Raw genomic sequence first — 13318 nt, forward strand, 5'->3', positions numbered from 1 at the left:
TGGTAGGGCTGATTTATGGTTCCGCGTTACACCGACGCAGAGCCTACGGCGTACGGTACGCCGTACGGTGCGTGTCGCCGCGTACCCTATGCCGTAGGCTCTGCGTCGATTTAACGCGGACCATAAATCATGCTTTAGAAGAGCTGTGCGCTCCGGCGGACAGCAGAGCTCCAGACACAGCTGCAGCTCGTCAGCTCATCTATGGAGAAGTTAAAGAGCATCTACCGCTAGATTCTCCTTTCATCAAGGCAGGGAAGAGAATCAGGCCAGAATAGATGAATGTCACCAGCAGTGACTAAGTTTGTGGTGTTGAACATGTTACTGGACATTCTTGTGTAATTGACACAAAATAATTTGTTGTATTTAGTTAATTTCTACAGAAGAATATTTATTTTATTATTATTTTATATTAAATACATATTTTATATTACAAATAATTTTGTGGGGACCCCCTGGCACCATCGAGGAGCCCAAGGCTGGGGGCATCTTAAGACCTCACTTATATTTTTTTTGATCAAAGGTATAAAACAAAGTTGATACTAAAATTGTTTGTTCTCCTTTTTTCCAAATAAGAATCGATAAGAGACTTGATAAAGAATCGAATCGTTAAGCAGAATCGAACATGGAATCGGAATCGGAAAAATCTTATCAATTCCCATCCCTACTCATCGATCAAAATCAAGGTATAGTAGCATATAAGCATCACAGATTAGCATCAGCTAGGCTAATTTAAACTGGATGAAGGAAAGGCTTTTCCCAGATCCCTCCGGGTCGGAGCTGCAGCTGTCCGGCTAGAAGCTCCAAATACTAGTACACACTGACTACGTTTACATGCAGTCAAAATTGGGGTTATTGCTAATATTCCGGTTACTGAAACATTGGGAATATTCAGTTTACATGGTAATTAATCATTTGAGATATCTGGATCAAACCAGCGACGCACGGAGAACGTGATGACGCAATTACCGCCATTTCCGCTTCTTCTTCCTGTATCCAAATTCAAAACAAATGCTGCTTCGTGCAACTTTTCTCTCACCTTCTTGTAAATCTTCTATCCCGGTACTTTCTACCGTCTACAAATGCAGAAATGTTCATATCCTTCATTACATTTATGAAGTGATTAGTCTCCTCCTGGTCTTGGTTTCTCCGTGTTTATAAGAACTTCCTGGACTCAAAACACCAGGATTCCTTGTGAAAAGAACATGAAAACACATTCATGTTCCGTTTGATGAGGATATTCCGTTTGGTGTTTACATGACCCAATATTCAGGTTTTAAAAGGAGGAACCGAGGGGTCATTTTGGGGTTTTTAAAAACCTGAATATGAGCAAATTCAGGTTATTGCTAATATTGGGGTTTTAAAAGGTTTATTGACTGCATGTAAACGCAGTCACTGTGTGCAGCAATGCTGTTGTGTCTGTTCCTGACAGTTCACAAGGTTTTACATGAACTCAGCATTCCTGTCAACTATCTGGCGTGAATTCATGAACCCGGACTGGAAATGGTTTCAGATGTGGGAGGTGCTTACGGCAGACTGTAGTGGTGGAGACGCGCCGGCAGGAAGTCTTGAGAATGCACCGAAGCCCTGCTGGTTTGAGTCAGAACGTTTGCTGATGATGATGTTTTGTTACTTCAGTCAGTTTAACGCCATCAGACGTTTCCTTGTATCTGAATGCGCTGGTGATGTTGTGGAAACCTTTGTTTCTGCTTGATCAGACCGCAGCAGAGATGGCGGGGCAGATCTCTCCTGATGGAGGAGGAGGAGCTACAACAGGATGGCTGCAGAGCAGGGGCCGGATTCACAAAACATTCTTAAGAAAAAAAATCTCTTTAAGTGTCATTTTTTTCTTAAGTTCAGTCTTAAGAAGAAAAATGAGTAATAATAATAATAATAATAATAATATAATATAATTCTGGGATACTTAGCTGCTACTGCTGTGTGAACGGTCTGCTGGAGCGGCTACTGAATCCTTCATTTAGTATGCAGTATACAGTACATACTGATGCAGTATGCAGCATGTAGTATGCAGTATGACATTTCAGATACAGCCATATTTTAAGAAGTTCTTAAGTAGGAAAAATAAGAAATTCGTAAGAAATGACAGTTCTTAAGACAGTTCTTAAGAAAATATTGAGGAATTGCAGTTAAGAACTTTCTTATGAACTTCTTAATTTTAGATCTTAAGACATTTCTTAAGATGGTTCTTAAGAACATATTGGTGAATCCAGCCCCTGGTTTCCTATTGGACGGCCTGTTTCTGCAGAGTCCTGCTCTGCCCCCCGGGTTTCTCTGATGTAGGACTAGTGGTTACAGCTGGGTGGGGCCCCGACTGTTACAGCTGGGTGGGGCCCCGACTGTTACAGCTGGGTGGGGCCCCGACTGTTACAGCTGGGTGGGGCCCCGACTGTTACAGCTGGGTGGGGCCCCGACTGTGCGGCTCGGCGCCGCCCGGAGGCGGCGGCGCCGTCACCAGGCTCCTCAGGTACACGCAGGGACTCCTCCGCCTGGTGGAGCCCGGCGGGGGCGGGGGAGGCGGCAGGGACCCGGGGGGCCTCAGGGTGGCCATGAGGGGCTGCATCTCCGGAGACGCCACCTCCTCCTCCTCCTCATCCTCCTCCTCCTTCCTTTTCTGTTTCTCCTGGAAGCAGAAGGAGCTCTGAGCTCCGACGGAGGCGGAGCTCCCCTCGGTGCTGCCCGGCGGGGTGTAGGAGGCCGGCCGGGGGGCTCCCAGCCGGGACAGAGCGCTGACCCGGGGGTGCACGGGCTCGGCCGGCCCGGGCGGGGAGGACATGCTCTCCAGGGAGGAGATGCTCTGGTTCCAGGCCTGCTGCAGGTCCACGGGGATGATCTTGGTGGCCTCCACCGACACGCAGGGGGGGGGGGAGCCCACGCTGCCCTTCCAGGGGAGGTGGCTGTCTTCACTGGGGGGGGACGGGGGTGCAGGGGGGGGCGGAGGACAGACCTCTAGCGCTGCTGGGACTGAAGCACAACACACAACAGGGGGACAGTTTAATTCCTCTTTAATTCAGAATTAAAATTACCGTATTTTCCGCACTATAAGGCGCTTCTAAAAGCCTTCAATTTTTTCAAAAGCTGACCATGCGCCTTATATCCGGTGCGCCTTATATATGGATCAATATTGAGCCACAACAGGTCTCGCAAGTACAGTAAGCAGCCGCCAGGCTGTTTCTCCACAAATTAGGCATACTGGTAGGCCACTCTCATCAGAGGTAAATGCAAATGAATCTGCCCAGGCATCATTGAATGTTCGATTTTCTTCAGATGTTTTTCTTTTCTTACATTTCTCCATACTTGGCCTTGCTGGGGTTGAAAGTCGCGACGAATGGATGGCGTTTTGGCGGGAATACCGGCTTTCCCAAGTATGACGTTTATTTTGAGCGACGAAAAACCATCTCCGTAATATTGCAAAGATTAGGAAAATCCTCTCGCAGAGTGATGCAGAAAAACTAGCTCATGCGTTTGTATCTTCTAGACTAGATTACTGTAATGTGTGTGTAATGCAGCAGCGAGTGCTGACAGGAATCAGCAGGAGAGACCACGTCTCTCCATTGGCTACCCGTAAAATTCAGAATCCAATTAAAAATGTTATCACTTGCATATAAAGCCCAAAACAGCTTAGCTCCGCAGTATTTACAAGACCTGATAGAGCCTTATGTTCCTGGCAGAGCTCTCCGCTCCCAGAGTGCAGGTTTACTCGTTGTTCCTAGAGTATCTAAATGTAGATTTGGAGGGCGGGCGTTCTGCTATCAGGCACCATTACTATGGAACCAACTTCCTATCTGGGTTAAGGAGGCTGACACCACCTCCACCTGTAAAACTAAACTTAAAACCTTTCTGTTTAGTAAAGCCTATAGTTAGTGTTTAGTAAACCTCTAGTTAGTGTTAGTAAACCTCTAGGTAGTGTAAACTCTAGTGTGTTAGAGTCAGTAGTCATAGTCGCAGCTATAGAACAAGACTATAATAGTTAGTCTCAAATATAGCTTTGCAGTAGATATGCTGCTATAGGCTTCTGCTGCAGGGGGGCACCGACATGATCCGCTGGGCGGTGCCTCTCACCCTTCTTCTCCTCTCCTTTTCCCTTCCTCTCTTCTCCATTTCCATTTTTATTTATTATAAATATCTCATAGCTATCATTTCTGTCCATCGTTCCTGTAGTTTCTTGTGCTGTCCCCCTTTTTTCTCTTTTGTGCATGTTTGCAGGCCGGAGCTTCGGGAGCTGCGTTCTGGCCTGCGGTCCCGGTCCCCCCCCCCCCATCCCCGGTCATCCCATTGCTGCTTCCACCTGACTACGTGGATGTCTGCTGTTGCTGCTGATGTGATTGAGCTTTTTCTTTTGAATTTCATTTATGAAACACACTTCACCAATAAAAATGTGGATTTCAAATCTCCTCTTCTTAGGGCCCGATTTACTAAGATCCTAAATAAAGAGTACTAAATTGCGTGTGCACTGAAAAAGTTTGCGCGTGCTGTTTGCGTGTGGTTTGCGGGTGATCAACTAAGATTGCGTGCGCAATTGATAACAGGTGCAAACAGCAGTATTTAAATGAGGTGTTGCGTGTCTTAAGGTTTGCGAGCGCAAACTTTGCGCCATGGAGAGTGGATGGAATGCACAGTCACAAGTCACAAGCGCAAAATGAAATTTGACGAGTTGGAGTTAGAGATATTAGTGGAAGAGGCAAATAAACACATTCATGAACTACAGCAAAGAAATTTAAACATTACCAAAAGAAACGCAATATCGGAGAAAACCTGCGATAGAATAAATACAGTTGGTAACACAAAAAACGGAAAAACGTCTGGTTTTTCATATTTCAATTTTAGGCACAGATCAAAAATACGAAATAGAAAAACAGGCCACAGGACCGAATTTGATTTTAATATTGAATTGGTCGGGTTTACGTGACCCGGCGGTGCTCGGCATGATCTGAGGAGAAAAAGACATCAGACACAGAGCTGGAGAGCGCTTTGATTCATCTATTTATGAGTTAAGTTTTTATTCAGATGTCCACAGTATATTGCAAATATTATATAATATATAGCAAACACTGACAGTAAATGTGTGACAGACGGGACCATCATGGCAAGAAGAGAAGAGAAGTGTTCAGAACAGCACAGAGCGCACACTAAAGGCTGATTTATGGTTCCGCGTCACACCAACGGAGAACCGACGGCGTAGGGTACGCGGCGACGCACACCGCACCGCGACCCTACGCGTCGGCTACGCCGTCGATTTAACGCAGAACCATAATTCAGGCGAAGCTGCAGTCTCTGCGCTGATCCTGACACAGCGGGTCGGAGCGGATTTGGTCATGATGTTTAACCTGTGTTTTGTGATTAATAAGCACGGGTTTTAATTAAATGTAATTTACGAAAGATGATTTCACGTTCAATAAGATAAGTAATCAATAAAATACAAAGTTTTGGCACAAAGGCTTGGCCTGCTTGTGGGCGAGTGGAGGGGGGCACAATAAGAGAAGGTGGCAAGATATAAGGCGGAGTACTAACGAAAAAGTGGCCTTTAATAAAACTTGTGCAACCATTTTTAAAATAGCATGCAGCAGAATAAAGACTCTCTCTCTGCGTATTCTTTGATTTTGGATGTCACCTCCTTGCCACAATAACAGCAGCAGCAGATTAGCACCTTCCTTTCGAACGTATTAAATACAGACGCAATCACAATACGCGCAATTACTTTCAGGCTTGGTAAATCTCATTGCGCGTGATAAATGGAGCAATTTGCATCTTCCCCTCCCAGTATTTAGGATTTCTGCCGGGTACGCCCCATATTGATTATTCATCAGGGCAAAAGTACTAAATGGATTGCGTGTGTTATTTAGCGCATTTCAGAGACGCAGTCGTCTTTGCACGCTGTTAGTAGATCAGCTGGCACTTTGGTTTGCGGGTGCTGTCAAGTTTGCACACGTTTTTACACACGCAAACCTTTAGTAAATCGGGCCCTTAGTGTATTCAATTGATTAGTCATGCACTGCAATTTTGTAATTTCCTAGAATTCGAATTCTTTATTTGGTGACCTTTAGCAGATATGAGATTAAAATGTGATTAATTAGATTAATCAATTATAAATCCTGTAATTAATTAGATAAAAAAATGTAATCGCCTGACAGCACTATTTCAAACATTAATGCTAAAAAGAGCAGGAAAAAGGATCATTTCATTGGAGCCATTGGTGCCGTCCACTAACAAGCCTCCACGAAATCGACCAATCAGAGAACAAGTTTAGAGGAAGAGTCCTTGTGATTCTTGTTCTTGTGAAGTGACGATGTGTTTATGGTCTTATATTGGGTGCAAAGATGCTCTAGATGAGCAGCAGGTTCAAATGAGCAGACTGAAGGATAGCTATCTCAACATGTGATCACCCTTCATCTATTTTTACCTGATTTGGGTCGCTGTTTTGGCGTCTCTGCTTTGCGAGCGATGAAGGTGATCCCTACGTCCTCCTCCTTCTCAAGGTCTGAATGTTCAGCTTTGTCCTCCTCCGGCTCCACGGGGACGACGACCGGCTCTGAAACACAGAACGGGGGGACGTTGTGGAGGCTGAACGGGGTCGTGGACCCCCCCTCTCCTCTGGGGGGTCCCAGGAGCCCACGACACCCCAGTCCCTCCTGGGCTGATCTGTCGTCTCACAGAGGGACAAACAGATACAGTACATCCAGGGTTGCCACCCGTCCCTTGAAATACGTATTTGTTACGTAATTTAGGTTGAGAATTGAGAATTGAGAATGAGGTTTCTTCAGAACAGTCAAGGGTCTGTTATGGTGTTCCGCAGGGTTCAGTGCTAGGGCCAATCTTGTTCAGTTTATACATGCAGCCATTGGGACGTATAATCCAGAATCATGGCATACACTTTCATTGCTATGCTGATGATATGCAGCTCTATTTGTCTATGAAGCCGGATGAGACAGAACCGTTGGTTAAACTTCAGGCATGTCTTAGGGACATCAAGGACTGGATGTCCAGATATTTTTTACTTCTAAATCATTCAGATGTTACTATTTTTAGTCCAGAGCATTTTAGGAAGGGATTAGATGGAGTTGCAATGACTTCCAGTGCAACTGTGAGAAACCTTGGTGTTGTTTTTGATCAGGATTTGTCGTTCAAACTATAAGTAACTAATAAGACTATACTATATTAATAATCATTGCTCGGAAGTCATGTCCTGGGTATCTGGAAAGCACCTAGAGACAACTTCTATTGTAATAGATGCTATATATATATATATATATATATATATATATATATATAAATATATATATATATATATATATATATATATATATATATATATATGCTATTGAATTGAACCCCCTTTTAACAAAGTCAAAACATGACCGTTGGCTGGTGCAACAAGGTCTTTATAAGCTTTTTGCCTTTTATTCTTGTCTATACAAGTGAGGTCGGCATTATAGTTTTGTTGTACTGGAACAAAATGCTAATAAAAACATGCTATTCCAAATCGTGATGCGAAGTTGGAGCCTGATGAAAGTCAACTCAAGACTTCAGATGTGGCGTCACAGACGATGACGGCCTCAAGTTAGACGATCATTGTGCAAAGCTGGGCTTGTTTGAGGCTACAGGGGCCCCTGACGTTAAGCAGGGCCTCAGGTCATGTGGGGGCCGTTCCGGCCCTCCTGGGGCCTCTCAGGACACAGAAAGATTGCGGCCCTCTGACTTGCGCCTTTGTTACCTTTGTCCTGCCAGCTGACGTTGCGTCTGGGTTTGTCCCCACCGTCCTCCCTGGAGTCTGATCCTCGGCGCTGTTGAAACATGGACGGAACATTCTCGTCAGTAAGTGTGTGTGGTAAACGCGTGAACTGTCCTGCTGTAAAAGCCCCGTAAACCTTTACATCTAACAACATTCATGCCGCCTTAATGACGGTCCGGCGTAAGTAGCGGCATTGTAACACTGCATTATGTAATAACGCCGCATTTTGTAATAAAATCCTTGAACGCAATATGTAATAAAGTTTGACTCATAACTAAGAATGAATTTTACAAACTAGTAAGATGTTTCATTAGTCAAAACTTAATCAAATATAACTGTGTTTATTATCATTTTCTTCATGTTTCTTCACGTATGTGCATGATTGTAGACTGAGCCTGTACACTGAGACAGTGAAAAATGTAACTTTTTTCAAAGGCCGGTAGAGGTAGTCAAATTTCGGTGTCTCGCCATGAACACAAAAGTCGGCTTCCATTCTGAACAAGTGGATATGACAATCTTGGATGAGCTCCATAGCACCACCTTTTGGTCAGGTATACATTTTTCATCAAATTATGTGCTGTAATTGATGTTTCGTTCATCCAATCACAATGAAATCGACACATATTATTGTCATAAGGGTCCTTATTGACTACTGTATCGTGGTCATAACTTGAACAAAATTGCCATTTTACGTCACTCTGAACTTCTGGTAAAATAATCATTAAAAATCACTGGTTTGGTCTTAGGACAATTAAATGTCAGATTCAGATACCTTTCGAGGACTTAAAAAGGACTTAAAAATCAAACCACTGGAACATATCATATTTGGAAAAGTTTGTCACTCACTTTTTTCAAAATATGAACTCATTTTCAAATAAATCATAACTTTGTCATGCCATGTCCAATTAACTTCAAACTTCGTAAATATATTGTTTACTGTGAAGTAAAAAGATTTTGTGAATTTCATAAATGTATGTCCAACACATGATTTTTAATGATTTCAGATGCAAAATCTGCCTGCATTGGCCAGTTTAACAAAACCGCAGTCTACGCGGAGCAGGCGGAGGATGAGGAGATAATTTTTTCACCGTTGGAATTCTGAAACTGCCGATTATTTCTCCTGGTGCGTTCAGGGACAATTGGAATTTACTGTATTTGGCGAGAATTGACCATTGCTTTATTGTATTGGTTCAAAATTATTTAAAGAGGGATAAACTTCATTTATAATTAGAAGGAGAACCATGAACACTTTCCATTTCCACTTCGCCATGGCCGAAACCGAACAGGAAGTCAGCCAGTTTGAATTAATTGTGTAATTTTGGCGCAATTTATGCCATTCCTTCGGCCGCTTCTTCGCCCGAACCGTAACATGCACCCAGGTGTGTTATACATCAAAATGTGCATCTCAATCCTGCGACGACGCGCATTACTTTTCTCAGTCAAAAGCGTAAGGACTCGTGGGTGGTGTCATCGGACTTGGTATTGAGTACTTGACCTTTATTGGCCTGAATTAGCCCCGCCCCTTATTCTGATCGGTTAATATTTGATAGTCCCTATTTTCTGCTATAACTTTTGAATGGTTTGACATAGAGAGTCGTGGGTGGTGTCATCTGACTCAGTTTTGAGTACTTGACCTTCATTGGCATGAATTAGCCCCGCCCCTTTTTCTGATTGGTCGATATTTGATAAATCCTATTTTCTGCTATAACTTTTGAATGGTATGACATACAGAGTCGTGGGTGGTGTCATCAGACTCGGTTCACCTTAATTGGTGCAAATAATAATAATTTAATTGTACCTGTCTTTATGAAAAATGTAAAATCTTAATAAACAAAGTTTAAAGAAAAAAAGGTACGTTGGAACAACTCTAGCCAGGTCCAGTCTAAACCCGGTCCCTGGAGCTGGAGCTGGTCTGTACGACCAGAGACAGAGACGCTGAGACTCTTCATGAACGCTGGGGGGAGTTTTTTTTTGTGATGTCACCGTGATGTCACCGTGATGTCACCGTGATGTCACCGTGAGCAGCTGAAAGCAGGAGTGATGTGGTGTGGAGGCCTCTTGCCTTCTTCAGGCTGCGCTCCTTCTTGTGCCGTTTGTGTCGGGTGGATTTGAACGTCTCCATGCGGCTCCTCATGTTCCTCTGGAACACCTCCCGGTCCTGGCGCTCCTTCTCCCCCAGAGGCATGAAGTGGCGGCTGTAGTGAGACTGATACTGGAAACAAACACAACAACAGGCTCGTTACCTCAGGTATCCCTGGCAGACTCCTAAAACTCCCTCCTGAGAACCTGCACCAGTTCCTGGTGGGGGAATTACCCGTCTCCTGGGCTTGTAGAGGTTTCCTGCCAGGACGTGGTGTGTCTCAGTGTCCTCCTCCACTTTGGCTCCCGGGACGTTATCGATCACCTGCAGGTCCAGACACACCCCACTGCCGTTCTCACGCCTACAACACACCACCAACTCAGTTAGCTCAGGTTTGATGCCGTCCTCATACACTGCTGTGAGACTGATGTTTCTAATGAAGGGAACGCTCTCTGTTGTCTGACGTGGGCGGGTCATACAATCATGTGACTCACAGATAGTTGGTGACGTTGGTGACTTCAGGAAACGAGGCTCTGCTGGCCATGGAGGGCAGCGACAGTCGGGCTGACGTCAGGACGTTCCCGCCCTGCTCAGAAAAACACAAACAGCTTCACACTGGGAGGTCAGGAGAGTCTCCCTGCTCTGCTGCAACTCCTGTGTGATGGAGGAGTCGTCCTCTTTGGAGATGCTCTGTGCTGGTGCTGGTGCTGGTGCTGGTGCACTCATCTGGAAGGCTGTGAATCTAAAGTCCTCGCCTAAAGCCAGCTGGCTAACATAAATGTTATCTGTGATAAATGTAAGTGCTCTCCTGGTCCCCTGGGCCACATGTTTTGTCAATGTCCTTACTTACATGATTTTTGGTTTATTTTAAAACTATCTCCTCTCATCGCCATATTTGGGATTCCGGATTCCTCACTGAATTTAAATTCAGCCCAGAGAGATGTTGTGGCCTTTACGTCTTTAATAGCAAGGCGTACATTATTGTTACATTGGAAATCTGCTGGAAGTCCCTCAATTTCTATGTGGCTTAAGGATATGATGTCTTTTCTGAAACTTGAAAAAATCAGGTACCGTATTTTCGCGACCATATGGCGCACTGTGTGGAAAGGCGCACCCTCAGTTTTGTGTGTCATTTTTGGTTTTAAAACACACATACGGCGCACCGACCCAAAAGGCGCCGTCTACGGAGACGGAGCTGCACACACACGCGTTGCAAAACACACACGCGCTAAAAATACAGCAGAAGCAAAACTTAGTTTGATATTTTACTTCACTTTTCACATCAATCAAACCCTTCAAAGGTTCATATTCTGTTTCTGCATTAAAGAATTTAAAAAAACCACCGGGTTGCTGCACAAACCTGTCTCAGCCACTGATCATCTCCTCATCCATCCAGCCCTTTTCATTTCACTCTGGCTGGAAAAGTCTCTTTAGGGAACGCTTTTCTTTTAAAAATCCCGACCGCGGCGGTTCCGGGTCCCGCTCCCCGTTTGCTCCCTCGCGCTGGACCGGGTCCCGGGTCCCGGTCCGCCCCCCCCCGCGCTGGTCCCGCGGCGTCGCCCCCCCCCGCGCTGGTCCCGCGGCGGTCCCGGGTCCCGCGTCCCGGGGCCCTCGCGCTGGACCCGCTCACACACACGCGCTGTCGGGGAGCCGGTACCGGGGTTTGTATCCGACAGGAGCTCCGTTAATTCAGCTGCGCCAGTCCGAATTTCCAGACCTGTCTCCTGTCCCCCTCTTTTCATTCACCCTTATAATGACTCCGGCTGGAAACCTCTTATGCAAAGTTTTTCTTTTAAAAATCACCATAAGTTTCTGTCCATCAGCTGCGCCAGTCCAGCACCACATAGCCTACATGAGAATCTGTGTGTCGCGCCGCGAATACACACACGCGCATGTCGGGATCCGGTACCGGGTTTGTAACTGACAGATTTGGCTGCAAATCTCGGAAAGTGAAGCTGATCTGACCTGAGACAGACCCCAGAAATCTCTGCTCTTAAAGCGGCCGGGAACCAGGTCATCGGACCCGCTTGGGGAACCAGGAAGTCGGCTGCAGCAGCGACCATCACCGCGCTGCTGCAGCCGCTGCTTTAACCGGGGAATGTGGACGGTTCCGACCGGCCGGCGCTGCAGAACACTCACACACAAGTGTGCTTATTTAAATAGAGCGGAGAAAAACTTAGTTTGATTGTATTTTATTTCACTTTACACATCAAGCAAATCCTTAAAAGTCTTCATCATCTGTTTCGCATTAAACAGCTCAGTGGAGTCTCATTCAGCTTCACCCGCCCCCTTCTCTTTTTACCTTCTCATGGTGGCCGACCTGACATTACCGTAATTCAGGTAATAGACACGGCGCACCGTTTCTTAAGGCGCCCGGCACATTAAAAAAAAAAAAAAAAAAAAAAGTTGCGCCTTATGGTCGCGAAAATACGGTACTCTATTCGTTACTCTAATCACTAATCACAACCATGAACCTGTCCCGGGCCGACCTCCAGCCGGCCATAGCCGTCTGTTAACACTTAACAGCACAACTAAACATTCAGTCTTTAAATTAATAGTTTTGATCTCAACTCAGAAATGTAGAGTCAAGTTTACGGAAAATGCAAAATAACTAAAGCAATAGCAGCTAAATGTTTGACACCATTGACTGCAATCCACCTGCCACTGATTAAACCAAGAGCAGAAATGCTCTTTGTACCAGAATGTAAATACGTTTATTTCTGCTGTAACGCTGAATAGTTTAACCTGGAGGTCAATGGAGATGACCATACTGATGGATCCAGACCCTGGTGGTCAGTAGAGGACCTGCAGGTCTGGATCTGGACCCTAGTGGTCTGTAGAGGACCTGCAGGTCTGGATCTGGACCCTAGTGGTCTGTAGAGGACCTGCAGGTCTGGATCTGGACCCTAGTGGTCTGTAGAGGACCTGCAGGTCTGGATCTGGACCCTAGTGGTCTGTAGAGGACCTGCAGGTCTGGATCTGGACCCTAGTGGTCTGTAGAGGACCTGCAGGTCTGGATCTGGACCCTAGTGGTCTGTAGAGGACCTGCAGGTCTGGATCTGGACCCTAGTGGTCTGTAGAGGACCTGCAGGTCTGGATCTGGACCCTAGTGGTCTGTAGAGGACCTGCAGGTCTGGATCTGGACCCTAGTGGTCTGTAGAGGACCTGCAGGTCTGGATCTGGACCCTAGTGGTCTGTAGAGGACCTGCAGGTCTGGATCTGGACCCTAGTGGTCTGTAGAGGACCTGCAGGTCTGGATCTGGACCCTAGTGGTCTGTAGAGGACCTGCAGGTCTGGATCTGGACCCTAGTGGTCTGTAGAGCACCTGCAGGTCTGGATCTGGACCCTAGTGGTCTGTAGAGGACCTGCAGGTCTGGATCTGGACCCTAGTGGTCAGTAGAGGAACTGCAGTTTTTCAATTTTGGTTTTCTCATCTCTCTGTGAGCTCTGTGTTGGTTCCAGAGGTCCCCATGGATACCAGCTCCATGGGTACC

At 45.8% G+C, this 13318-nt stretch overlaps 1 protein-coding gene across 1 annotated transcript in view; it reads right to left on the bottom strand.

Moving 5' to 3' along the window:
- Nucleotides 1-1075: 1075 nt before the first annotated feature.
- The window catches only part of slc9a5 (solute carrier family 9 member A5), a 42343-nt gene continuing 30100 nt past the window's right edge, over nucleotides 1076-13318 (bottom strand). Inside the window, exons 11-16 of the mRNA XM_061736273.1 lie at nucleotides 10319-10410; nucleotides 10059-10185; nucleotides 9807-9956; nucleotides 7727-7796; nucleotides 6416-6544; nucleotides 1076-2979 (exon numbers count right to left, since the gene is read on the bottom strand). Coding sequence (XP_061592257.1) covers nucleotides 2408-2979; nucleotides 6416-6544; nucleotides 7727-7796; nucleotides 9807-9956; nucleotides 10059-10185; nucleotides 10319-10410 — 1140 coding nt within the window. The 3' untranslated portion in view covers nucleotides 1076-2407. The remainder of the gene's footprint in view (nucleotides 2980-6415; nucleotides 6545-7726; nucleotides 7797-9806; nucleotides 9957-10058; nucleotides 10186-10318; nucleotides 10411-13318) is intronic.

The sequence above is a fragment of the Cololabis saira genome, chromosome 2 (assembly GCF_033807715.1).
Source record: "Cololabis saira isolate AMF1-May2022 chromosome 2, fColSai1.1, whole genome shotgun sequence".
Lineage (NCBI taxonomy): Eukaryota > Metazoa > Chordata > Actinopteri > Beloniformes > Belonidae > Cololabis > Cololabis saira.